The sequence below is a fragment of the Pongo abelii genome, chromosome 13 (assembly GCF_028885655.2).
Source record: "Pongo abelii isolate AG06213 chromosome 13, NHGRI_mPonAbe1-v2.0_pri, whole genome shotgun sequence".
NCBI classification, from domain to species: Eukaryota; Metazoa; Chordata; class Mammalia; order Primates; family Hominidae; genus Pongo; species Pongo abelii.
The window spans coordinates 128,480,360-128,504,663 of NC_071998.2; the positions used below are offsets into that span (position 1 = coordinate 128,480,360).

At 55.4% G+C, this 24,304-nt stretch overlaps 1 protein-coding gene and 1 non-coding gene across 3 annotated transcripts; both read left to right on the forward strand.

Moving 5' to 3' along the window:
- The first annotated feature begins 120 nt into the window (after positions 1-120).
- MAN1B1 (mannosidase alpha class 1B member 1) lies at positions 121-23,532 on the forward strand. 2 transcript variants are annotated; one of them, XM_002820419.5, is made up of 13 exons: positions 121-1,195; positions 2,064-2,172; positions 2,858-2,994; positions 10,273-10,427; positions 11,897-12,006; positions 13,768-13,953; positions 15,061-15,209; positions 15,541-15,729; positions 20,454-20,644; positions 21,036-21,156; positions 21,599-21,796; positions 21,880-22,011; positions 22,744-23,532. In XM_002820419.5, exons 1-13 carry the CDS (start codon positions 977-979, stop codon positions 22,945-22,947), a joined length of 2,100 nt encoding a protein of 699 aa, XP_002820465.1. In that variant the 5' UTR covers positions 121-976; the 3' UTR covers positions 22,948-23,532. The 2 variants fall into 2 exon arrangements, with proteins under 2 accessions (XP_002820465.1, XP_063570636.1); XM_063714566.1 differs by having other exon boundaries at positions 188-1,195; positions 21,880-23,532.
- LOC112135031 (small nucleolar RNA SNORD62) lies at positions 8,381-8,466 on the forward strand. Its single transcript, XR_002916347.1, has one exon. It is a non-coding gene; the product is annotated as a small nucleolar RNA SNORD62 (small nucleolar RNA).
- Positions 23,533-24,304: the final 772 nt, after the last annotated feature.

Genomic DNA, 24,304 nt, shown 5'->3' on the forward strand with positions numbered 1-24,304 from the left:
GGGCAGGGGCAGCCTGGCCAGGAGAGAATGAGGGAGGGGCCGGGCGTGAGGTTCGGCAGGGGAGAACCCAGGCAGGGAGGGCCTCGGGCGGCCACGGACGCCGCTTTGCCATTTTGGGCGTTTTTGGAGAGGACAACGCGTGCAGGAAGCGCACTCATCTCAAGCTGACCGCCAAGGCTACCGAGTTCGAGGGCTGGGAGCCGGGTCTGAAAGCCCCAACCCGCCTATGGCGCGGGGACTGTGGGTCCAACCGGCCGCTTGGCCCCCTCGCTCGGCCCCGGTGCAGGCGCAGCGCTCGGGCCCCGGGGACCGTGAGATGCGGCGCAGCCAGCTTAGCTCGGGGTAGCAGCCACCCCAGCCCGGGTGCCGCCCGGCCTGGTCCGCGACTTCGGGAGGGTCCGGTCCTTCCCCCGGCCCCCGCGCCTGGGTGAGGCCCTGGGCTTCTTGCCGGTGACCACACGGCCAGGGTGGCCCCCAGCCTAGGACGGCGCCCAAGGGCAGCCCAGCCCCATCCCCGCGCCGCGGGTCTCAGAACCGAGGCGCCGGGCGCGGGGACTCTGTCAACATGGCGGCCCCGCCCGGGCGCCTCCCCGGGTCCCGAGTGTCTGCGTCTCCCGTGAGGGCGTGGGCAAAGCCGGTGCAGCCCGACGACAGGAGGCGAGAGAAGCCCAGCTCCAGACCCATGAGGCGAACCACGTGGAAGCCCCAGACAGCGACCACGCCCCAGGCGGAACCAAGGCCCGCCCCGTTGCTACAGCTACGCTCCGAGCACATCTGGGCAGGCGCTGTCGGACGCATGCGCAATGAACCTGAGGGCAGGGCGGAGTCGCAGCAGTTTTCTGACGCAGCCGCCGTAGAACGCAGCCCCGTACGCTGGAGCGCAGCGGAGACAGGCGCGGGCGCAGTGGCCGCATAGAGACGCAGCGCATGCGCAGTCGCGTATCCGTGCGATGGGCGGGCTGTTGACGGCGCTGCGATGGCTGCCTGCGAGGGCAGGAGAAGCGGAGCTCTCGGTTCCTCTCAGTCGGACTTCCTGACGCCGCCAGTGGGCGGGGCCCCTTGGGCCGTCGCCACCACTGTAGTCATGTACCCGCCGCCGCCGCCGCCGCCTCATCGGGACTTCATCTCGGTGACGCTGAGCTTTGGCGAGAGCTATGACAACAGCAAGAGTTGGCGGCGGCGCTCGTGCTGGAGGGTGAGGGTCGCGCCGGGCTGACCGGGGCCCGGGGCTGCTGTGCCCGCCGCCCTCCCAGACTGCGGCTCCGAGCGGGGCCTGGGCGGGCGGACTCGACTCCCCAGGCGCGGACCTCTCCACCCCTTCCCCGCAAAAAGGGGCAGATGTGCGTTCCTGGTCGGGGCAGCCGTGGGCGGCTCGCCTGCAGCGGTCTCAGCGGCCCGAATTCTGCGGGGCGGTGGTGGGAGGAGGGCTCAGAGCTCCAGCAGGTTTTCTGGGCTTCGTTCGCTTTTCTGCAAGGTCTTGGCCCAGGCGCCTGCCCCTCTTGGAGCGGAAACTGGAGGTTCCCCGTGGTGTATGCTCCCTTCGGTACAGTGAGAAATGAGCCCCTCTTGATTGGCTCCTGGTGTGTTCGTGGTGGTCTCAGGCCGAAGGGCATTGATAACTTAAACACATGCGGACCTATGCATCGCCTGGGCGGTGCCTGGGCTATATCTGTGGGAGTCGCAGGAGTCTTTCTGTACTGTTGATGAAATGTGACAGAAATGTTTCTACTTTTTTCTTATCCTCATCTCATCTGCACCACTGTGTTAATGACATCTGTAGTATTGTCCCAGCAATGTTCCTACTCCCTACTGAGAGGGAACTTCTCCCCATTCAAAATAAATAGAGCTGGCTGGGCACGGTGGCTCATCCCGCGTTCCACCCACTATACTCCAGCCTAGGTGTAACAGAATGAGACCCTGTTTCCAAAAAAAAAAAAAAAAAAAAAAAATAGAGCGGAACACTGGAACTTCCTGAATTCCTTATTGTCCTCACAATTTGTGACAGTTGAGACTTTCCGTGTGATATATTCAGTAAGAAATGTCATTCTCTGTACCTCCCTTAGAAATGGAAACAACTGTCGAGATTGCAGCGGAATATGATTCTCTTCCTCCTTGCCTTTCTGATTTTCTGTGGACTCCTCTTCTACATCAACTTGGCTGACCATTGGAAAGGTATCAGAAACACGTGTACTTGAAAATGATATCTGTGTTGAGGGTTGATTGGGCAGAAGCAATCTTGCATTCTACCTTAAACAGCTCCAGGAGGCATATATGGCAACGAATTGGCAAGAAATCAAGATAAAGAGAAAGGTAGAGCTGTATTTAACCACCTGGCTAGAACACAGATGTTAATTTGATGCTGTCTGACTACTTTCTAGGTTTCTGGTGTAAGTACTGATATGTCCAGCCTCCCTTATAGAGTAAGTCAGCTGGTGGGCTTGAACACTCAGCCTAAATAACCACACAAATTTCGTAGCACTCATTAGCGTGTGTTTGGAAAAGACCAGGCAGAGTTCTGGTGAGGACGTAGAGAATCTCTTCTCACTTGGTCTATGATGCTTCTCTTTGGAGCAAAGCTAAAGGGCTCCTGCCCACCTGCCACATGCTGAACGTCCCTGACTGGAAAATAGGAAGGCAAAAGATGTGGGGTTCTGTGTTATGGATAAGGACACAAACTGCCAAGTGTTTTGAAAAAGATTTCATTCCCTTGGGACATTGTTGAATTCATTTCAGTGACTGTCAGGTATCATAATGTTGATTTGTAATGGATAGTGCCTGCCAAGTGTTTTTATAAAGCAGTTTAAATCTCTTGTAGGCCTTGTGGCATATTTGAAATAAAATAACTTCTGTTATTCAGCTCTGGCTTTCAGGCTAGAAGAAGAACAGAAGACAAGGCCAGAAATTGCTGGGTTGAAACCAGCAAATCCACCCGTCTTACCAGCTCCTCAGAAGGCAGACACCGACCCTGAGGACTTACCCGAGATTTCGTCGCAGGTACTTTGAGCAAATGGTGTGGCGTTATAACTGGGGTTCGATCCAGAGGCATTTCAAACCATTGAAGATCGAGAAGAATTATTTTCCTTTACCATTTATTACCATGTGCTTACCTCTCTCTCGTTTTGGACTGGTCGGATAATACTTGGGGAAAGAGAGGCGTAGTCTTCGCTTCATTCTTCTTGAAGACCAGCCATGGCCAGTTCCTGTTTTACTTCTGACTGTGTAGTGTTGAATAAGACAGACCTGTTTCCTCTCAAGAGGCCACAGCTGGTAGGAGAGGCTGGTGAGAAGCCAGGCACAGATGGGCAGAAGCAGGTGGCACATGGTGTACATCCTATGTGGAAAAGAGCAGGGTGCTGGTGAAGAACAGTGGCTGGTCCTGAGGGCTCAGGGGAGGCAGTGAGGGCAAGATCTGAGGGCTGAGAAGCTGCTGGCACCCGGCAAGGTGGGGAGAGGCAGACTTGAGCCTCAGTGAAACTGCCTGAGGCAAGGGAGGACCTTGGCATATGCGGGAAGGTGAAATTCCCAGGGCTGGGAGAGGGAGCAGGGGTTGGCTCAGTCCAGCTGTGGTCCTGCAGGTCCTGGAGGCAGCACTGGAGGGTTCAGTTGATGTGTGCGGGAAGATTTTGGCGTGGACTGGAGGTCTGAGGTGTTTACTGTGAAACTGCTGTGGCTGCTGGGTGGAGACGCAGTGGAGGGCAGGAGGCCAGGAGAGCTGCCTGGCTGTGGGAAAAGCTGAGTGTGGGGAGGAGGGCTCCGCAGGAGTGGGCCTTGAGAGAAGGAGGGCGAGTCCCCAGGTGGAGGGGCCAGCAAAGGCTGTACAGGCTCTGGCTTGGGGACACTGAGGAGCTCCGTTTTGGATCTGCCCACTGTGAGATGCCTGGGAGGCACCATGGAGACCTTGGTGGGCAGGTGGTGCCAGGATCAGAGTCTGCCAGGGGAGACAGGTTTTAAGAGTCCCTAGGTACAGGTGGTTTGTGTCATCTGGAAAGGTTGGAAGAAGGGGCCAGGCCTAGTCCTGGGCACCAGCAGGCTGAGAAGATTGGGGTCAGGGAGGAGGGCAGGGGGAGTGGAGACTGGGGATGGGTCAGGAGGCAGCAGGAGAACCAGGCAAACGTCCTGTCAGTGAAGGTTTGGTTCAGGAAGAACAGCCAAATCCCCAACGCCGTTGAGAACACCAGGGTGGTGCTGACTCTGATGTGGCTGCTCGGAACCCTTAGAAGGCCCTTAGGGTGTCAGTTACTGTTGTTGGTGCGTCTGTGATTGTGTCTGGCAGGTGTGGGAGTGCCTTGGGAGCTTCACCTGTGGCCAGAGTCCTCAGTGCCAGGTGGACTTCCCTGCAGGGCTGTGACAGGGACAGACAGTCAGCGCTTTCTAACAGTGGCCTTGGGAGTGGTAACCTGCCGAGGAACAGCTCCTGGGCTGGGAAGATGGAGGCAGGCTGCTGCCCACTGGCTAAGGATCCCAGCAAGAGGGGCATTGGGGCATTGGCCCCCATGAGCTTGGGCCACCCTCAGACTGCCGTGGGGGTGTTTTGATTTTTTTTTTTTCGAGGCGGAGTCTCCCTCTGTCGCCCAGGCTGGAGTGCAGTGGTGTGATCTTGGCTCACTGCCCGCCTCCCGGGTTCAAGTGATTCTCCTGCCTCAGCTTCCCAAGTAGCTGGGATTACAGGCGCATGCCACCATGCCCAGCTAATTTTTGTATTTTTAGTAGAGACGGTGTTTCACTATGTTGGTCAGACTGGTCTCGAACTCCTGACCTCTTGATCTGCCTGCCTCAGCCTCCCAAAATGCTGGGATTACAGACATGAGCCACCATGCCCGGCCCTTTGATTTCTTTAACAAGAAAATGTGTCCTTTTAAAATTGCTATAAGCTCAATAGAGAGGGGATGGACAGTACCAAAAAGCAGAAGGAAGCAAGCCCACATTCTCCTTTCAAAGGCAGCATTCCTGTCGCTGAGCAGCTTCTCCAAGGGTGGTCTAGCAGGGCAGAGGGTGTAGGGTGGGAATTGGCCCCTAGAAGGTGCCGTGCCTGGTGGGAGAGTCCTGCTCTTGATTGGCCATGGGGCCACTGCTCCACACTCTTGGGTGTGAGGGTTTCCGCCTTTGACCAAAGTTTTTGTCTACAAATTGAATTTTCCTGACTTGAAAGCCGACAGGTGCTTCCTTTCCTTCTTTGGTCCTTCCTCTCCTTTGCATATGGAGTATCATAACTGCCTGAGAGCAGACTGTGGCATTTTTTCCATTGAAAGATGTGTTTCCACCACTCACAAGTGACCCATAAGCCAGTACCTAGTGTCCAGGAGCAGCTGGGGTGGTGGATGGTGAATATTTGTGTCTTTCTCAAGCATCGACTTGGAGACATCCTGCCCTCCAGGGATCACTTGCACTGCCTCTCCTGTTCAGACCCTGGCACTTGTCTAGACCTGGTTAGGGATGAGGCTGTGTTTAGGCCAGATCCCTTTCTGTTAACGTTTTACTTTGATTGATTTCAATTTTTTTTGTTTTAAAATTATATATATTTATATATGTATGTGTGTGTATATATATATATATATATTTTTTTTTTTTTTTTTTGAGACAGAGTCTTGCTCTGTCTCCCAGGCTGCAGTGCAGTGGCACAATCTCAGGTCACTGCAAGCTCCACCTCCGGGGTTCATGCCATTCTCCTGCCTCAGCCTCCCGAGTAGCTGGGACTACAGGCGCCCGCCACCACGCCCAGCTAACTTTTTGTATTTTTAGTAGAGACGGGGTTTCACCATGTCAGCCAGGATGGTCTCGATCTCCTGACCTCGAATCTGCCCGCCTCAGCCTCCCAAAGTGCTGGGATTACAGGCGTGAGCCACCACGCCCAGCCTTAAAATTATTTAATAGAGATGAGGTCTCACTATGTTGCCCAGACTGGTCTCCAACTCCTGAGTTGAAGTGATCCTCCTGCCTCAGTCTCCTGAAGTGCTGGGATCACAGGCATGAGACACCACATCTGTCTGATTTCAAATATTATAGGGGCTTAAGAGAGAAAATGGGAACATTGAGAAGGTATAAAGGGGAAAACACAGCCACACATTACCCCTGTTCCCAGTCCAACTCTTGAAACACTTGGTATATGTCTTTCAATTTATGTGGCTGGGTGTGGTGGCTCACACCTGTAACCCCAGCACTTTCAGAGGCCAAGGCAGGCGGATTGCTTACGCCCAGCCTGGGTAACACGGTGAGACCACCATCTCTACCAAAAAAAAAAAAAAAATTAGCCAGGCACCACATGCCTATAGTCCCAGCTACCTGGGAGGCTGAGGTGGGAGGATCGCTTAAGCCAGGGAGGTTGAGGCTACAGTGAGCTATGATCCAGCCTGGATGACAGGGAGACCCTGTCTCAAAAAAAATAATAATAATAATTTTATTTGGATAAACACATGTATACATAATTGAGGGTTAGGGGCTGGATTGGTATTTGGATGCACACGTGTGTGTAATTGAGGGTTAGGGGCTGGATTGGTCCCTGTTTTTTTTTTTGTGCACATGAGAATATGCCCTTTCCTACAGATTTTTATAGCTCTTCTCCATTGCTTGGATAAACCATCATTTTCTAAATCATTTATCTGTTGATTCTTTCTTCATTTGTAAATGTCCCCATTACATCCATTGTACGTAAACTATTAAGAGTTAAAGGTTGTGAAGATTTTGATGTCCTATGACGTGTATCATGACAAACTATTCTGGAATTTGCTTCCCTTGCTACGGTGCTGAGAGTAGCAGTCAGTGGTGCCAGGGCAGTACTGGGCATTCTTGTGTCGGCAATGTTTCCGATGCGACAGTCAAAAACTGGTGCCTGCTTTTTGTGGACGTTTGTGTGTCTTGCCTAGAAGCAGGGACGCTTACAGGAGGGGAGAGGTGATGAGTGGCCGTATGTGCTCCCATCCCGGAAACTGTCTGTGTCCTTTGATGAGTCTTAGGAATTTTATATTTTCCTTTATTATTGGTATTTCCTTTATTAGTAGTATGACTGTTGTGAGTTAGAATATTTCATCCTTTACCAAGTATGCTTCTTGTGACTTCATCCGGCTTAGAAATTAGTTTTAGAGAACTTTGCTATATAGTAGCAGTAGTCAATTAGAAAATATTATTGAAAAGAGATCTCGGCAGGATGCAGTGGCTCACGCCTGTAGTCCCAGCACTTTGGGAGGCCGAGGCAGGTGGATCACTTGAGGTTTGAGGTCAGGAGTTTGAGACCAGCCTGGCCAACATGGTGAAACCCCATCTCTACTAAAAATACACAAATTAGCCAGGCGTGGTGGTGTGCGGCTATAATCCCAGCTACTCAGGAGGCTGAGGCCTGAACCTGAGAGGTGGAGGTTGCAGCAAGCGGAGTTCGCACCACTGCATTCCAGCCTGGGTGATAGTGAGACTCAGTCTCGAAAAAGAAAAGAAAAGTGATCTCCATCACAATCACAAGAAAAGAATGCCACCAACTTCATAGGAATAATCCTGATACTAAAATATATAAAGTCAGTATGAATAAAAGTATGACACTCAAGGTATTTGAAAAGACCTAAATAATTAGCCATTTTATTCTTCTGCTATGAAGATTTAAGCAGTGGCTTACGCCTGTAATCCCAACACTTTGGGAGGCCGAAGCGGGTGGATCACAAGGTCAGGAGATTGAGACCATCCTGGCTAACATGGTGAAACCCTGTCTCTACTAAAAATACAAAAACAAAATTAGCCGGGTGTGATGGGCGCCTATAGTCCCAGCTGCTCAGGAGGCTGAGGCAGGAGAATGGCGTGAACCTGGGAGGCGGAGATTGCAGTGAGCCAAGATCGCGCCACTGCACTCCAGCCTGGGCGACAGAGCAAGACTCCGTCTCAAAAAAAAAGAGAAAAGATTTAAGTTCTCCCTAAATTCATCTGTAAATCCATTGACTCCCTATCAAAATTCCAACCTCTATTTTTAAAGATGATTTTAAAATTCATATGGAAAGAAAATTTGGGAGTAAAACTCAGATGAACTTCCCTACAAGATCATAAAACTGTGATCATTGAACCCATAGTGATTTTTTTTTTTTTTTTTTTTTTGAGACAGAGTCTCACTCTGTTGCCCAGGCTGGAGTGCAGTGGCACAATCTCGACTCACTGCAACCTCCACATCTCAGGTTCAAGTGATTCTCCTGCCTCAGCCTCCCAAGTAGCTGGGATTACAGGGATGTGCCACCACGCCCGGGTAACTTTTTGATTTTTTGTAGAGGCGGGGTCTCACTTTGTTACCCAGGCTGGTCTGGAACTCCTGGGCTCAAGTGATCCTCCCGCCTCAGCCTCCCAAAGTGCTAGGATTACAGATGTGAGCCATCACACCTGACCCTTGTAATGATGATTTAAGACTAGGTGATCTCAGTGACGTAATTCTAGTAGTTTCTTCCGACCTTCCACTGTGGACTCAATAGCAGGGAGATGAAGAGGACAGTGATTGCACGACCTGGTGGGGAAGAGACTAGAGAAACACAGTGGAACTATTGGCTCACATCTGTCATCCCAGCACTTTGAGAGGCCGAGGCAGGCAGATTGCTTGAACTCAGGAGTTCGAGACCAGCCTGAGCAACATAGTGAGACCCCGTCTCTATTAAAAAAAAAAAAAAAAAACAGGCTGGGGCCAGGCGTGGTGGCTCATGCCTATAATCCCAGCGCTTTGGGAGGCCGAGACCGGGTGGATTGCTTGAGACCAGGAGTTCAAAACCAGCCTGGCCGACATGGTGAAATCCTGTCTCTACTAACAATACAAAAAATTAACCTGGCGTGGTGGCGGGCGCCTGTAATCCCAGCTACTCGGGAGGCTGAGGCAGGAGAATCACTTGAACCCGGGAGGCAGAGGTTGCAGTGAGCCAAGATCACGCCACTGCACTCTAGCCTGGGCAACAAGAGCAAAACTCTGTCTCAAAAAACAAACAAACAAAAAACAGGCTGGGCATGGTGGCTCATGCCTGTAATCCCAGCACTTTGGAAGGCTGAGGTGGGTAGATCACCTGAGGTCAGGAGTTCGAGACCAGCCTGGCAAACATGGTAAAACCCCGTTTCTACTAAAGATACAAAAATTAGCCAGGTGTGGTGGTGACACGCGCCTGTAATCCCAGCTACTTGGGAGGCTGAGGCAGGAGAATCGTTTGAACCCAGGAGATGGACATTGCAGTGAGCCAAGATTGCACCATTGCACTCCGGCCTGGGTGACAAAGCAAGACTCTGACTGGGATTACAGGCGTGTGCCACCACGCCTGGCTGTTTGTACTTTTAGTAGAGATGGTGTTTCACCATGTTGCCCAGGTTGGTCTTGAACTCCTGACCTCAGGTGATCCACCTGCCTCCCAAAGTGCTGGGATTACAGGCATGAGTCACCGTGCCCAGCCATAAGTAAGCATTCTTTCCTTTTTAAAAAAAAAAGTGGAACAATCTAAATATCCATCAGTAAAGAAGTACAAAATTATGGTTTGTGCCAGGCGTGGTGGCTCCAACCTGTCATCCCAGCACTTTGGGAAGCCGAGGCAGGAGGAATTCGTGAGGCCAGGAGTTTAAGACCAGCCTGGGCAACATAAGGAGACCCTGTCTCTATGGTAATAATAATAATAAAAATGAAGGTTTGGTAATACCACAGAAAACTGAGGCCATAGGCGAGAATGAATTTGCCTCTAGACTCACATAGGAGGACCTAAGCCTCAGCCCGTGACACGGTCTGCAGCTTTCCCATGCTCCTGTTCACGTGGGGAAGGGAGCAGAGGACGGGGCTCTGTGCCTGCCGGTGTGGAAACAGGGAATGGGGTGGTGGGGGATGGCTAGAAGACCCGCATCACACCGTGGGGGGCGCCTGGCAAGGGGAACCCAGCTCCATATGTCATTGGAAGCTTTATGCTTTGTAGTGAGGATGGGGGTACCTGCCTCACTTTGCAGATGACTGTGCGGGAGGCCTGGGGACCCAGAGCTGTTGCTGGAGTTGGTGTTTGCTGCAGCCCTTTGTTATTAACGCTTTAGGACCTGTGAGAGTTTGGAAATATTCCCACCATGGGAGGGGCTTAAGCGCTTTGTCTGGGGCCATTTAGCCAGTCAGCAGTGTCCCCAGGCTCCTAAGGAGCTGTCTTCTGAATCTGCCTGTCATATTGAAAAATGAAAGTAATTTAGTCAGAGGACAGAAGCTCAGTGCGTGAGTGTGGGCTGCACCTGAGGGTGTCCCATAGAGGGAAAGAAGGGCAGCTCGCAGATACCCCGTGATTTCCTGTGTGACCAATTTCTCTACAGAAGTCACAAAGACACGTCCAGCAGGGACCACCTCACCTGCAGATTAGACCCCCAAGCCAAGACCTGAAGGATGGGACTCAGCAGGAGGCCACAAAAAGGGAAGAAGCCCCTGTGGATCCCCGCCCGGAAGGAGATCTGCAAAGGACAGTCATCAGGTACAGAGCGCAGGGCAGGCTGCATGCCGCCGCTCAGGGCTTTATGTCCCGAAAAACAAGATCGCGGAAGCGCGTTGTGTCTGAGATCTATTTTCCTTTGAAACTGACAGTATATGCTCTGTAATCCGTCTTCATTAACCTTAGATTGCAGAATCGAATTTTTAAAACTGGAGGTCAGAGCTAAATTAGGTCCCTGATAACGTCCTCACGGTATGCAATAACGTTTCAGAATGTTTTGTGTGCGTGTGAAGGGTGCACAGGTGGGTGGGGATGGGGAGCCAGGCTCAGAGGTGGACACTGGCTGCGTGGGCCACCTCCTTTCCCGAGCCCCATCTGGTCGAGCAGAGAGCAGAGGGAGAGGGAGTTGCCCGGTGCCCAGGCTCCCAGGGTGCTGTCCTCTGCCCGGTTGGTCAAGTCCAGGTTGTGGATCCCAGTGAAGCTTCGGTGCTGGCGGCGTCTCAGACTCGTTTCTGGCTCCATGTTACGCTCTTAGAAACAGAGCTGATTGTAGTTGAGGCGGAAGGAAGGGCTCCCCGCGGATGTCTTCTCTCCTCTACAAAGTGTGGGCCAGACCTGATCTCTGCCCTGTGGACAGAGCCAGGGCCAGTGAGGGCTGCTGTGCAGGAGTGGCCTGAGACACTGTCAAGCGCTGTCAGCCGTGACAGATGGGCTCTGAAGAAACGGGCCCAGAGGCCCTGAACTCAAGTGCGTGGTGAGAGGCGTGGACATGTGCATGTGAGGGGTCCTCACGGCCAGGAGGAGAGTTTGAGGGCCGCTGTGCTCTAGTTAGCGTTGGCATGAATGCAAGGACACTTTACTTCCAGAGCAAAAAAGGATTTGACCTCAGCTTGTCAAAAGTGCCACGTTTGTACTCCCAGCATGTAAGCCATCTGTGGATGTAAGAGGCCTTTTGCTGAGCCTGGGACAGATTCACCACAGGGCCCCAAGAGAACGCTCGGGCCCAGCCACAGTTAGGAGGTTGTGCGGCAAGCCCTCTACACAACCTCATAGCTGTTCCTGATGGCCATCGGACAGAACTCTGGATGGGGAGTTTGAGCGGCCATGCGTCTCGTGTGTAGGGACAGCCCCCGTCTGTGTGGCCATCCTGGCATCCTGGGGCCACCTCACTGTCACTAATGCTCCTGTCTGGATGACAGATTCTCTGGTCCTCCACCATAGAGGCCCCCCGCCTCCGGCCTCTGCAGAGGTATTTCTCACGATTCTCCAAGCTCTGGTCTCTGACCTCAGGCCAGCCTTGACCCTGGAGCAGTGCTGTGGTCTTGGCTCTCAGGCACGGGAGCTCAGGACTGAACTGTGTGTTTCCTGCCACTCAGCAGCCTGCACCTCAGGATGATGGGATCGTGTTGGGTGCAGGGCTGTGCCTTGGCCATGGGTATGGAGCGTGGGGGTGGGAAACATGGAGCCACAAATGTTTGACAGCAGCTGACGCCCTTCCTTCTCCCCCGAAGCTGGAGGGGAGCGGTGATCGAGCCTGAGCAGGGCACCAAGCTCCCTTCAAGAAGAGCAGAAGTGCCCACCAAGCCTCCCCTGCCACCGGCCAGGACACAGGGCACACCAGGTGAGGCCACACCTGCACCCCTTCCTCCCCGGGCGCTCAGGGGCTGGTGGCTGATGGGTGCAGGCTTCGTCTCAGCCGTGGTGGGTGGCCCCCCGGCCCTGGTGTGCACCTTGCCCTTCAGTATCCCCCTGCTGTCTGAGTCCTCACAGGCTCTGCAACCTTGGTGACACTATGTGGCTCTTGGCCTGCTGTCCCTGAGCACATGGCTGCAGAAGAAGGTGTGTGTGGGAGGTTTGTGTCTGGGTCAGGCTGCCTCACGGGATCCCTGGAGACTGCTGCCCGTGCTGTGTCCCCTGTCTCGGCCTGGCCAGTCCCAGGCCGCTCTGGGGGCCACTTCATTCTCAGCACCATTTGTTGGGGGCCTCCCAGATGCGGGCCTTCGGCCAAGCTCAGTGCATGACCTGAGGCCTCTTTCAACCTCATGACACCCTCTGACATGGTAAGCCACTCACCCTCCCGTTCTCCAGACAGAAAACCAGGACTGAGGACAGCCACCCCTAGAGTCATTTGCTTGTCTGTGGGGACTCATGGCAGATCGCTGAGTCTGGAGCCCTGCTCTCATCATGCCCCCCAGGTGTCTCTGAGGTGGGGAGGGAGCCCAGAGCCGAGACTCCCAGCCCCGGGCCTGTGAGGGATGTGTAGCAATCTCTACTGCATTAATGAGGGCAGAGGCAGAGGCAGAGGCAGAGGCATGCCATGAGCACAAGGAGGCCTCAGAACCTTTCCTGAGAGGACGTGCGGTTTGGTGCCATTACACACTTGTCAATCCACACATTAGTCAATGTTGGCCGGGCGTGGTGGCTCACGCTTGTAATTCCAGCACTTTGGGAGGCTGAGGTAGAAGGATCTCTTGAGTCCAGGAGTTCAAGACCAGCCTGGACAACACAGTGAGGCCCCATCTCTACAAAAAAAAAAAAAAATTTTGTATATATTTGAGACAGAGTCTTGCTTTGTCACTTCACTGCAACCTCTGCCTTCTGGGTTCAAGCAAGTCTCCTGCCTCAGCCTCCCTAGTAGCTGGGATTACAGGCACCCGCCACCACACCTGGCTAATTTTTGTATTTTTAGTAGAGACGGGGTTTCACGATGTTGGCGAGGCTGGTCTCAAACTTCTGACCTCAGGTGATCCGCCCACCTCGGCCTCCCAGAGTACTGGGATTACAGGCGGGAGCCGCCACACCCAGCCAAAAAAATAACATTAAAAAAAAAAGAGTGAATGAGGGGACTCTAGTGCGTGTGCACAGTGCGATTCCCGTGGAGCACCTGAAGCCCAGATGGCAGAATGAGCGTGTGTGAGTCGAGGGTGTTCGTGGCGAGGTCTGCACCTGTCAGTGTTTCACATTCTGAGTTGGCACCACACTCACCCGCGTCTCCACAGGCTGTGCTCACTGTGCTGTCCCAGCACCCTTGGGGCAGCCACCCTTGTCCCTTTGGCCAGAGGCCACCGAGGCCCAAGGAGGGTGTGCCTGCCCAGGCGCCAGGTGGAGGTGCACGGGCCCCAGGCAGGTGGTCGGGTGACAGGTGCCGTCCTGTGCAGCCTCCAGAGGTCTCAGGCCCTTGGCAGGCTGTGTTCTCCCTGGGGGCTGCTGCAGCCTTTGTGGGCCTGGCCTTTGCTGCGCCCGCCACCGCCCTTCCCATCGTCCCAAACCCACCGTCATCTTTGCCCCATGGGGGTCACAGCAGTGCTCTGCCTGAGGGTGTCCATCTGTGCCGACGCCAGGACCACGTCCGCCATGGCCTGTGCTCTCTCCCCTCTACTAGCGCATCCAAACTATCGCCAGAAGGGCGTGATTGACGTCTTCCTGCACGCATGGAAAGGGTACCGCAAGTTTGCATGGGGCCATGACGAGCTGAAGCCTGTGTCCAGGTCCTTCAGCGAGTGGTTTGGCCTTGGTCTCACGCTGATCGACGCGCTGGACACCATGTGGATCTTGGGTCTGAGGAAAGGTACCTGGTGCTGTCTGGGGAGGGGCTAAGCCCTCCATGTGGGCCTCGTGTGCTGAGGCAGAGTGTGGGTTGCACATGGGGTGAAAGCTGCTGTTTGCATCTGGCCATGGGTTTTCCCTTCTCCTGGGTGCGGGAGTGGACGTGCTGGCTGTCGTCAGTTCCTGTTCTTGTCCAGCCACCCAAGGCACACACAGGGCCGCTGTCCCCGGACCTGTGCAGGAGTTGAGCGTGGACTCTTTGGGGGACGTCCGAGGGGCATTTCCAGGCCGTGCTTCTCTTGCAGCTGGGGGTGGTGGGATGAGTGACTGGGGCCGCTGGTCCCGGATCTCAGCAGCGTCCTTCATAACACATCCACTTTGAATTGGGAGTATGTGTCTTCAGTTATTTAAGCGATATTTTAAATGTTTGCCTAATTTTTTGAATAGGTTGAAGACCACCAGTAAATTACTTTTGTAATTTTTTTGTATCATAGCCTTTGATTGTGACCCATTTGTGGTCCCAGCAACTGCACTGCTGACTCCGTTTTATTAACAAATGTTGAAGACTTCAAGAGTTACCCCCTTGAGACAGGAGGTGATATTGAAGCCCTGCAGGGGAACAATAATGCCCCAGAATGTGGGTTTGGTTTTTTGTTTTTGTTTTTGAGGTGGAGTCTTTCACTGTCTCCTGGGCTGGAGTGCAATGGCGCAATCTCGGCTCATTGCAACCTTGGCCTCCTGGTTTCAAACGTGGGTTTTTTGGAGACAGAGTCTAGTGGTGTGGCCCAGGCTGGAGTGCGGTGGCACGATCTCAGTTCACTGCAGCCTTCGCCTCCCGGGTTCAAGCGATTCTCATGCCTCACCCTCCTCAGTAGTTGGGACCACAGGCATGCGCCACCACACTCAGCTAATTTTTGTGTTTTTAGTAGAGATGGGGTTTTGCCATGTTGTCCAGGCTGGTCTCTAACTCCTGGGCTCAAGCGATCCACTCGCCTCAGCCTCCCAAAGCGCTGGGATTACAGGCATGAGCCACCGCGCCCAGCCAAATGTATTTTGAAGATGGATAGATCATAGGAAGACGTTGGAGCCGTCCATTTGTCTTTGCATCCTTTACTGTTTTATGTCATAGAATTTGAGGAAGCCAGGAAGTGGGTGTCGAAGAAGTTACACTTTGAAAAGGACGTGGACGTCAACCTGTTTGAGAGCACGATCCGCATCCTGGGGGGGCTCCTGAGTGCGTACCACCTGTCTGGGGACAGCCTCTTCCTGAGGAAAGCTGTAAGTGTCTTGGGGTGTCCTGCAGGGAGACAGTGGACTCGCATTCAAGCAGTTACCCCTTTAGTGGACTTGTGGGGACGTGACTGTCTTCCTGTTTCCTCTTCAAATGCACTGGAGTCTGTTTCTGAGCTCATATTCGTGAGCTGATGCCGCCACTTTGATCACCACTGACCTTGTAGAAACATTCACTCAGTGCAGAGTGATGCCCGTTTCCTTGCTGCTGTGTTGGCCCCAGAGAGCCTTCAGTGTCTCCACTGAACTGCGTGAAAGGGTGTAGACGAGGCCTCTGGGTGACCTGAAACGTTGGTTCTCTGCTCTGCTCGTATACCAGGAGGATTTTGGAAATCGGCTAATGCCTGCCTTCAGAACACCGTCCAAGATTCCTTACTCGGATGTGAACATCGGCACTGGAGTTGCCCACCCACCACGGTGGACCTCCGACAGCACTGTGGCCGAGGTGACCAGCATTCAGCTGGAGTTCCGGGAGCTCTCCCGTCTCACCGGGGATAAGAAGTTTCAGGTAAGGGGGCAGACTTTCTGGCTGGATGCGCCTCCCCTGGAGCTACCTTTTGCTCATCACAGCAGGTGCTCTGTGTGTGTGTGTGTGTGTGTGTGTGTGTGTTTTCAGGTTTTTTATTGTGATAAAACACACAAAACGCACCACCTTAACTATTTCCAGGCGTACAGGTCAGTGGTGTTACACACATTCATGCTGTTGTAGGCGTGCAGGTTGGTGTCACATTCATGCTGTTGCAGGCGTGCAGGTCGGTGTCACATTCATGCTGTTGTAGGCGTGCAGGTCGGTGGTGTTACACACATTCATGCTGTTGCAGGCGTGCAGGTCGGTGGTGTTACACACATTCATGCTGTTGCAGGCGTACAGGTTGGTGTCACATGCTGTTGCAGGCGTGCAGGTCGGTGGTGTTACATTCATGCTGTTGCAGGCGTGCAGGTCGGTGGTGTTACACACATTCATGCTGTTGTGCAGCCATCACCTCCATCTCCAGAGCCCTTTTCATCTTAAAACTGAAGCTCTCCCATCACACAGTGACCCCTCATGTCCCTCCCCAGTCCCTGGAAAACACTGTTCAGCTTTTTCTTCCTGGACCTCATTGTGTGGAGTTCCTCGTGTGAGTGGAGTCACACGCGATTTGTCCTTTTTTTTTTTCTTTTTTTGAGACGGAGTCTCATTCTGTCACCCAGGCTGGAGTGCAATGGCGTGATCTCAGCTCACTGCAACCTCCACTCCCAGGTTCAAACGATTCTCCTGCCTCAGCCTCCTGAGTAGCTGGGATTACAGGCGCCCGCCCCCACGCCCAGCTAATTTTTGTGTTTTTAGTAGAGACAGGGTTTCACCATGTTGGCCAGGCTGGTCTCAAACTCCTGACCTCGTGATCCACCCGCCTCGGCCTCCCACAGTGCTGGGATGACAGGCGTGAGCCACTGCGCCCGGCTGATTTGTCTTTTTATTTGGGCTCCTTTCACTCAGCGTCTTTAAGCTTCATACGTGAAAGATGCTTCAGAAATTCCTTTTTCAGGCTGAATATCTGCTGCGTGGCTAGGCCACTTTTTGTTTAATCCTCCCTCCTCTGGTGGACACAAGGGCTGTGCTGTTTTGACTGTTGTGAGCGCGGGTGCACACTCCTGCCCGGTGGACACCAGGGCTGTGCTGTTTTGGCTGTTGTGAGCGCGGGTGCACACTCCTGCCCGGTGGACACCAGGGCTGTGCTGTTTTGGCTGTTGTGAGTGCGGGTGCACACTCCTGCCCGGTGGACACCAGGGCTGTGCTGTTTTGGCTGTTGTGAGTGCGGGTGCACACTCCTGCCCGGTGGACACCAGGGCTGTGCTGTTTTGGCTGTTGTGAGCGCGGGTGCACACTCCTGCCTGGTGGACACCAGGGCTGTGCTGTTTTGGCTGTTGTGAGCGCGGGTGCACACTCCTGCCTGGTGGACACCAGGGCTGTGCTGTTTTGGCGGCTGTAAGTGCGGGTGCACACACCTGCCCGGTGGACACCAGGGCTGTGCTGTTTTGGTTGCTGTAAGCGTGGGTGCACACTCCTGCCTGAGGCTCTGACTGTTGTGAGTGTGGGTGCACACACCTGCCTGTGCTGTTTTGGCTGTTGTGAGTGCTGGTGCACACACCTGCCCGGTGGACACCAGGGCTGTGCTGTTTTGGCTGTTGTGAGCGCGGGTGCACACACCTGCCTGTGCTGTTTTGACTGTTGTGAGTGCGGGTGGACACACCTGCCTGTGCTTTTTTGACTGTTGTGAGTGCGGGTGCACACACCTGCCTGAGGCTGTGTTTTGGGTGTTGTGAGCGCGGGTACACACACCTGCCTGAGGCTCTGTTTTGACTGTTGCGAGCGCAGGTGCACACACCTGCCAGAGGCTCTGTTTTGACTGTTGTGAGCGCGGGTGCACACACCTGCCTGAGGCTGTTTTGACTGTTGTGAGTGTGGGTGCACACACCTGCCTGAGGCTCTGTTTTATCTGTTGTGAGTGCAGGTGCACACACCTGCCTGAGACTCTGTTTTGGGTGTTGTGAGTGCGGGTGCACACACCTGCCTGAGGCTCTGCTTTGTTGTGAGTGCGGGTGCACACACCTGCCTGAGGCTCTGTTTTATCTGTTGTGAGTGCGGGTGCACACACCTGCCTGAGGCTCTGTTTTATCTGTTGTGAGTGCGGGTGCACACACCTGCCTGAGACTCTGTTTTGACTGTTGTGAGTGTGGGAGCACACACCTGCCTGAGACTCTGTTTTGGGTGTTGTGAGTGCGGGTGCACACACCTGCCTGTGCTGTTTTGGGTGTTGTGAGCACGGGTGCACACACCTGCCTGAGTGTCTACTTTGCTTCTTTTGAGTAGCAGAAATGGAATCGCTGGATCGCGTGGTAATTCATCATTTCATTATTGAGGCCCCACCATACTGTTTCCACGGCAGCAAAACCGTGTCCCGTTCCCACCGGCCGTGCCCAGGGCTCAGCCTCCACGCCCTTGCCAGCACTCGCTGCCTTCTGTTGTGTGGGCAGTGGCCATCCCCGTGGCCCTCACATGGTGGTTTTGATGTGCATTTTCCCCAAGTGACGAACGGGGCTGGGGATTAGTTCATGTGCTTATTGGCTGTTTGTGCTGCATCTTGGAGAAATGCCTATTCAATTCGTTTGCCTTTTTTCTTTTTTGAGGCGGAGTCTTGCTCTGTCGCCCAGGCTGGAGTTCAGTGGTGCGATCTCAGCTGACTGCAACCTCCAGCTCCCGGGTTCAAGCGATTCTCCTGCCTCAGCCTCCCGAGTAGCTGGGACTACACCCACCACCACACCCGGCTATTTTTTTGTATTTTTAGTAGAGATGGGATTTCGCCATCTTGGCCAGGATGGTCTGGAACTGACCTCAGGTGATCCACCCATTGGCCTCCCAAAGTGCTGGGATTACAGGTGTGAGCCACTGTGCCTGGCCTCTTTTTTTTTTTTTTTTAACTCAACATATTCATAGGTTCACTGCCTGGTGTTTTTTTTGTTTGTTTGTTTTTGTTTTTTTGTTCTGAGACAGTCTAGCTCTGTTGCCTGGGCTGGAGTGCAGTGGCGCGATCTTGGCTCACTGCAACCTCTTCCTCCTGGGTTCAAGTGATTTTCCTGCCTCAGCCTCCCAAGTAGCTGGGATTACAGGCATGCGCCACCACACCCAGCTAATTTTTGTATTTTTAGTAGAGATAGGCTTTCACTGTGTTGGCCAGGTTGGTCTCGAACTCCTGACCTCAGGTGATCCGCCCACCTCACCCTCCCAAAGTGCTGGGATTACAACAGGCGTGAGTCACCGCGCCCGGCCCACTACCTGCTTTTTTAATTGGGTAGTTTGTCTTGTTGAATTGTAGGAGTTCTTTATTCTGTATAATCACTCCATATCAGAAGTGGAATTTGCAAATATTTTCTTTCATCTGTCGGTTTTGTTTTTACTTTGCTTTTTTGTTTTCTATTTTTGAGAGACAAGGTCTCACTTGGTTGCGCAGGCTAGAGGGCAGTAGCCTCCTGAGTAGCTGGGACTACAGGCGCACACACCTACACCAGGCTAGTTAAAAAAAACTTTTTTTAGAAAACCTTTTTTTCTAAAAACTCTAAAAGAGTTGCTCCCTCTTTTGTAGAGACAGCATTTTGCCATGTTGCCCAGGCTGGTCTCAAACTCCCGGGTTCAAGCAATCTTATCACTCTGGCCTCCCAAAGTGGTGGGATTACAGGTGTGAGCCACTGTGCCCGGCCTCTTTTTACTTTGTTAATGGTGTATTTTGATAGAGAACAGATTGTCATTTTCATGAAGCACAGCTGGTCGGTTTATTGTTGCTCATGTATTTGGCCTCACGTTCGAGTCCCTGTTCTTAATCATGAGCTGGACACATCCCTCTTTAGAGCAACTGTGACCACTTGTGGTGAGAAGTGCAGCCCACACCATCCACGTGAGGCTCCCATGCAGATGTTTAGAAGGCGTTTCCACTGCAGCTCAGAAAATGGCCCCAGGCGCCCATGGGCACCCCCATGTCACTAGGGCCTCTGGTTGCTGCAGGTACACAGGGATAAGCAGCCTGGCCTCGAAGGCGCTTGGCATGGGTTTGGGTGTCTGCATTGGGTAGAGACCCGGAGCACCCTTGCTGGGCGTGCCCTAACATCCCAGTACCCTGTGCCCCTCTGTGGGCCAGGATGCCTGGTGCTGCCAGCTGGGCGTGAGCCCTGAGGAGCTGAGGGTGGCTGTGACTTGGAGGATGAGTGGGAGCTTACCAGGAGGGCGTGGAGCCGGGGCGTTTAATATCATCAGGAGCAACACTGGGCTCAGAAGGCAGGCACACTTGCCGTCCCTCCAGAGCCATGGCTGACGGCCAGGCCTGGCGGGCTCTCGTGAGGACAGTGCCTGTGGTTGTCAGATGCTGTCCCTTCGGGTAAGGGATGAGAGCCATCCTGAAGACAGGTCAGCTCTGTGGTGGCCACCCGTCGGGATCAGTGACATTCAGGTGTGTTGCACTGGTGGCTGTGTGGCTGTGTGGTGTGTGGCTGTGTGGCTGTGTGGTGTGTGGCTGTGTGGTGTGTGGTGTGGCCACCAGGAGCCATGTGGGCGAGGACAGCTGTGGGCTGGGCACAGAGCTGTCTCTGCTGGGAGTCAGTCGGTGCTGGGGTGAGGGGAGGCAGAGCTCACAGAGCCCCTCTACAGCTTACCCTGCAGCTCTGCCCCAGGCAGTAAACCCACCATCCCCCTTTCTGCCGCAGGAGGCCGTGGAGAAGGTGACGCAGCACATACATGGCCTGTCTGGGAAGAAGGATGGGCTGGTGCCCATGTTCATCAATACCCACAGCGGCCTCTTCACCCACCTGGGCGTGTTCACACTGGGCGCCAGGGCCGACAGCTACTATGAGTACCTGCTGAAGCAGTGGATCCAGGGCGGGAAGCAGGAGACACAGTGAGGCCCAGCCTGCTGCCCCCAGCTCCCGCGGCTTCCCCGTTCCCGCAGCCCCCCACTCCTGCTGCCCCCAGCTCCCGCGGCTTCCCCGTTCCCGCAGCCCCCCACTCCTGCTGCCCCCCGCCACACTGTGTGTCGGGAAACCGCAGCCGTGCCAGGCCTGGCCCAGGCATTCCTGTGGAGGGCGTATTCATTCACTTCTCACCGTGGCCTCTGTGGGGGTGAGGGGGGCATCTTCACTGAGGGCCATGGGCTGTGCAGGGTGGCACCTTCTGTCCGGCAAGGGCCAGGCCTGCTGTGCTTGTGTGGGCCCAGGATGTGCCTGTTCCTGGTGCCCCACGGGAGCCGGTGCACCGTCCTGGTAGAGTGAGGTGACTGCTGGTGTCCACAGGCTGCTGGAAGACTACCTGGAAGCCATCGAGGGTGTCAAAACGCACCTGCTGCGGCACTCCGAGCCCAGTAAGCTCACCTTCGTGGGGGAGCTTGCCCACGGCCGCTTCAGTGCCAAGATGGTGAGTGTGTCCGTGGGGCCTTCCGGCCGCCGCCCCTTTTACCTTAGCCTCCAAGGTGCCTGAGTCGTGATGTCAAAAAGAACAACGAAATCCTGGCCATGGCGCCTACGTGGAGGCCCTAGGTAGACCGTGGCTGCCTGGCCAGGCCTGTCTTGGCAACAGGGCAGTGAGGCCTTGTGTGGCACCTGGGATGGGCAGGGCTTCCCCAGGGCAGCTCCCTCCCCGTGCCCGGTGTGTAGCAGGTCCTCGGGCGGTGTGTGGGGCCAGGTTGGAGGGCCTGGCCCAGGCAGCTCCGCTGTTCCATGTCAAGTGCCCTCGCGTGGCCTCCCCTCCCAGGGTACCAGGGCCGAGGCAGCGCTGGGCCCCCACGTTGGCTGCCCGTGCAGCTGCAGGCTGAGGGCAGGGCCTGGGATCTGGGGCTGAAGAGACCCTCTGATTCCAGGACCACCTGGTGTGCTTCCTGCCAGGGACGCTGGCTCTGGGCGTCTACCACGGCCTGCCCGCCAGCCACATGGAGCTGGCCCAGGAGCTCATGGAGACTTGTTACCAGATGAACCGGCAGATGGAGACGGGGCTGAGTCCCGAGATCGTGCACTTCAACCTTTACCCCCAGCCGGGCCGTCGGGACGTGGAGGTCAAGGTGGGCCTGGGCCTGGGTCGGGGTCCGTCAGGAGGAGGGTCCTCGCAGGGCTGGCCTTGCCCTGAGCTCTGCTCTGCCCACAGCCGGCAGACAGGCACAACCTGCTGCGGCCAGAGACCGTGGAGAGCCTGTTCTACCTGTACCGTGTCACAGGGGACCGCAAGTACCAGGACTGGGGCTGGGAGATTCTGCAGAGCTTCAGCCGGTTCACGCGGGTGAGCGCCTGTCCTCGCCCCCCGTGGTCATGGCCACTGGGCCACAGGCACGGCTGGGCTGTGGGGCTCAGGCTGGCTCCACCCTTGGTGGTGGCTGTGGCCTGGGTCCGGGAGGGGCGGGCTTGCTGCAGCCTCGGGGTGGCCACACTGCAGCTTGGGGGCCCTGGTATCCCCATCCCCACTGAGCTTCATGGTATGTGGGACCCAGAGTACTTGGAGGGGCTGGGCACCCCTCATTTTCATCTCTCAGGGCCTGTCTGGGGAGGGTCCCTGCTGTGGGCCCAGCATCCCCCCAGTTAGGAGGCACACGCACCCATGACTGGGGCACCATCCCCACTGTGGACCAGGCCCCGTTTTAGGTCATGCCCTCCACGGTGGAGCCAGAGGAGGCCTGAGTGTCACCTCCTGGCTCTGCTGTCGCCTTGGCCTGAGGTCCCCGCTGCCTCAGCTCCCGCCATCTGCCCTGTGCCCTGTGAGGCAACTGTGAGGCACCCTGAGCCCAGGTTCTGGGGGAGGCGGTTTCTGTCTTGGTCACTTGAGGGTTGTTGGCATTTCCAGGTGGGCTCTGGTGGAACCACAGCTCGTCCGGGGGTGGCCATCATCGAGGCGCCCTCCACCCTGAGCCTGCGCTGGGGGCCACGTTCACCATGGGGCGGAGAGCGCTTCGGTGATGAGGCTGTGGGGGGTGCAGGGTGCCCCCCGTCTGGTGACGAGGCCCTGGCTGTTGTACAGGTCCCCTCGGGTGGCTATTCTTCCATCAACAATGTCCAGGATCCTCAGAAGCCCGAGCCCAGGGACAAGATGGAGAGCTTCTTCCTGGGGGAGACGCTCAAGTATCTGTTCTTGCTCTTCTCTGACGACCGTAACCTACTCAGCCTGGACGCCTACGTGTTCAACACTGAAGCCCACCCTCTGCCTATCTGGACCCCTGCCTAGGGGGGACGGCTGCTGCTGTGGGGACTTCGGGTGGGCAGAGGCGCCTGGCTGGGTCTGTGGCATTTTCCAAGGGCCCACGTAGCGCCGGCAACCGCCGAGTGGCCCGGGCTCTGAACTGGCTCTGGGCTCCTCCTTGTCTCTGCTTTAATCAGGACACCGTGAGGCCAAGTGAGGCCGTCAGTCTGTGTGTGATGCGGTGTGGGCTGGGCCACTGGAGCCTCCGCCTGCTTCCTCCAGAAAACACGAATCATGACTCACGATCGCTGAAGCCTGAGCAGGTCTCTGTGGGCCGACCGGAGGGGCTTCGAGTGGCCCCTGGCACTGTGGTGACCGAGTGGACAGCCCAGGGTGCAGCTCTGCCCAGGCTCGTGAAGCCTCAGATGTCCCCAATCCAAGGGTCTGGAGGGGCTGCCGTGACTCCACAGGCCCGAGGCTCCAGGGCTGGCTCTGGTGTTTACTAGCTGGACTCAGGGATCCTCCTGGCCACCCCGCAGGGGGCTTGGAGGGCTGGACGGCAAGTCTGGCTCACGGGCCCCTCCAGTGGAATGGGTCCTTTCGGTGGAGATAAAAGTTGATTTGCTCTAACCGTGGTGTCTCCTGTGTCTGTAGGGGTCTCCATGGCTGGAAAGTCTGGGCGGACGTGGAGGAGAAGCTGTTCTCCAGGTCACGTCTCAGAATTCAGTTTGCTGTCCCTGCTGGTGGGCGGGGGGAGGCCACGGGGAAGCTCCGTGCCCCACGGGGCAGATACTTGGCGGGAGGCATCCTTGCGCCTGCGTTTCACACAGGGCCTGCTTCCCTGCAGGGCTGGCACTGAGGCGCACAGCTAAGGGATACATGGGCCCTCAGGTCGGGCAGCTCCCAGCAGCCTGGCATGGCTGTGGCCCCGAGACCTGGGCTGTGGTGGCAGAGTCGTCCTCATCATCACTCTACTGATGTCCCTATCCCAGGGCTGACCCTGAGCCTTGGCTGGGTCCCCCCGACCCTGAACCAGGTGACCTCTTAGGGCCCCTCTGCTCTCCCTTGTGAAAAATCCCTCACCTTCACTTCTGGAAGATTCCCTTCCCTGGGAAGCCAGAGCTGGTGACAGCACAGGGCAGGGCTACCTGGACCCAGCCCAGGATTGCCAGCTCTACCCCTCGCGGAGGTCCGGGACCTGAATGTGGGCCTTGGCTCTGCCTGTCCCCACAACCCCCAACATCCCACTGCAGCCACCTGTGTCCCCCTGGGGACAGTGGGCACCCTGGGGCTTCCTCTCCTGCCTCGCACTGGGCCCTGATACTGCACTCCTTCCTCTGTGCCTGGAAAGGTGAGAACAGCGGCTGTGATGTGGCCCTGGCACCTGCCCCTTGTCACGGTG

Coding starts and splice junctions, on each gene's coding strand:
- MAN1B1 (XM_063714566.1), top strand. CDS start 977: ATGGCTGCCTGCGAGGGCAGGAGAAGCGGAGCTCTCGGTTCCTCTCAG. Junction 13,954..15,060: donor GATCTTGGGTCTGAGGAAAG/GTACCTGGTGCT, acceptor TTTATGTCATAG/AATTTGAGGAAGCCAGGAAG. Junction 15,730..20,453: donor CCGGGGATAAGAAGTTTCAG/GTAAGGGGGCAG, acceptor TTTCTGCCGCAG/GAGGCCGTGGAGAAGGTGAC.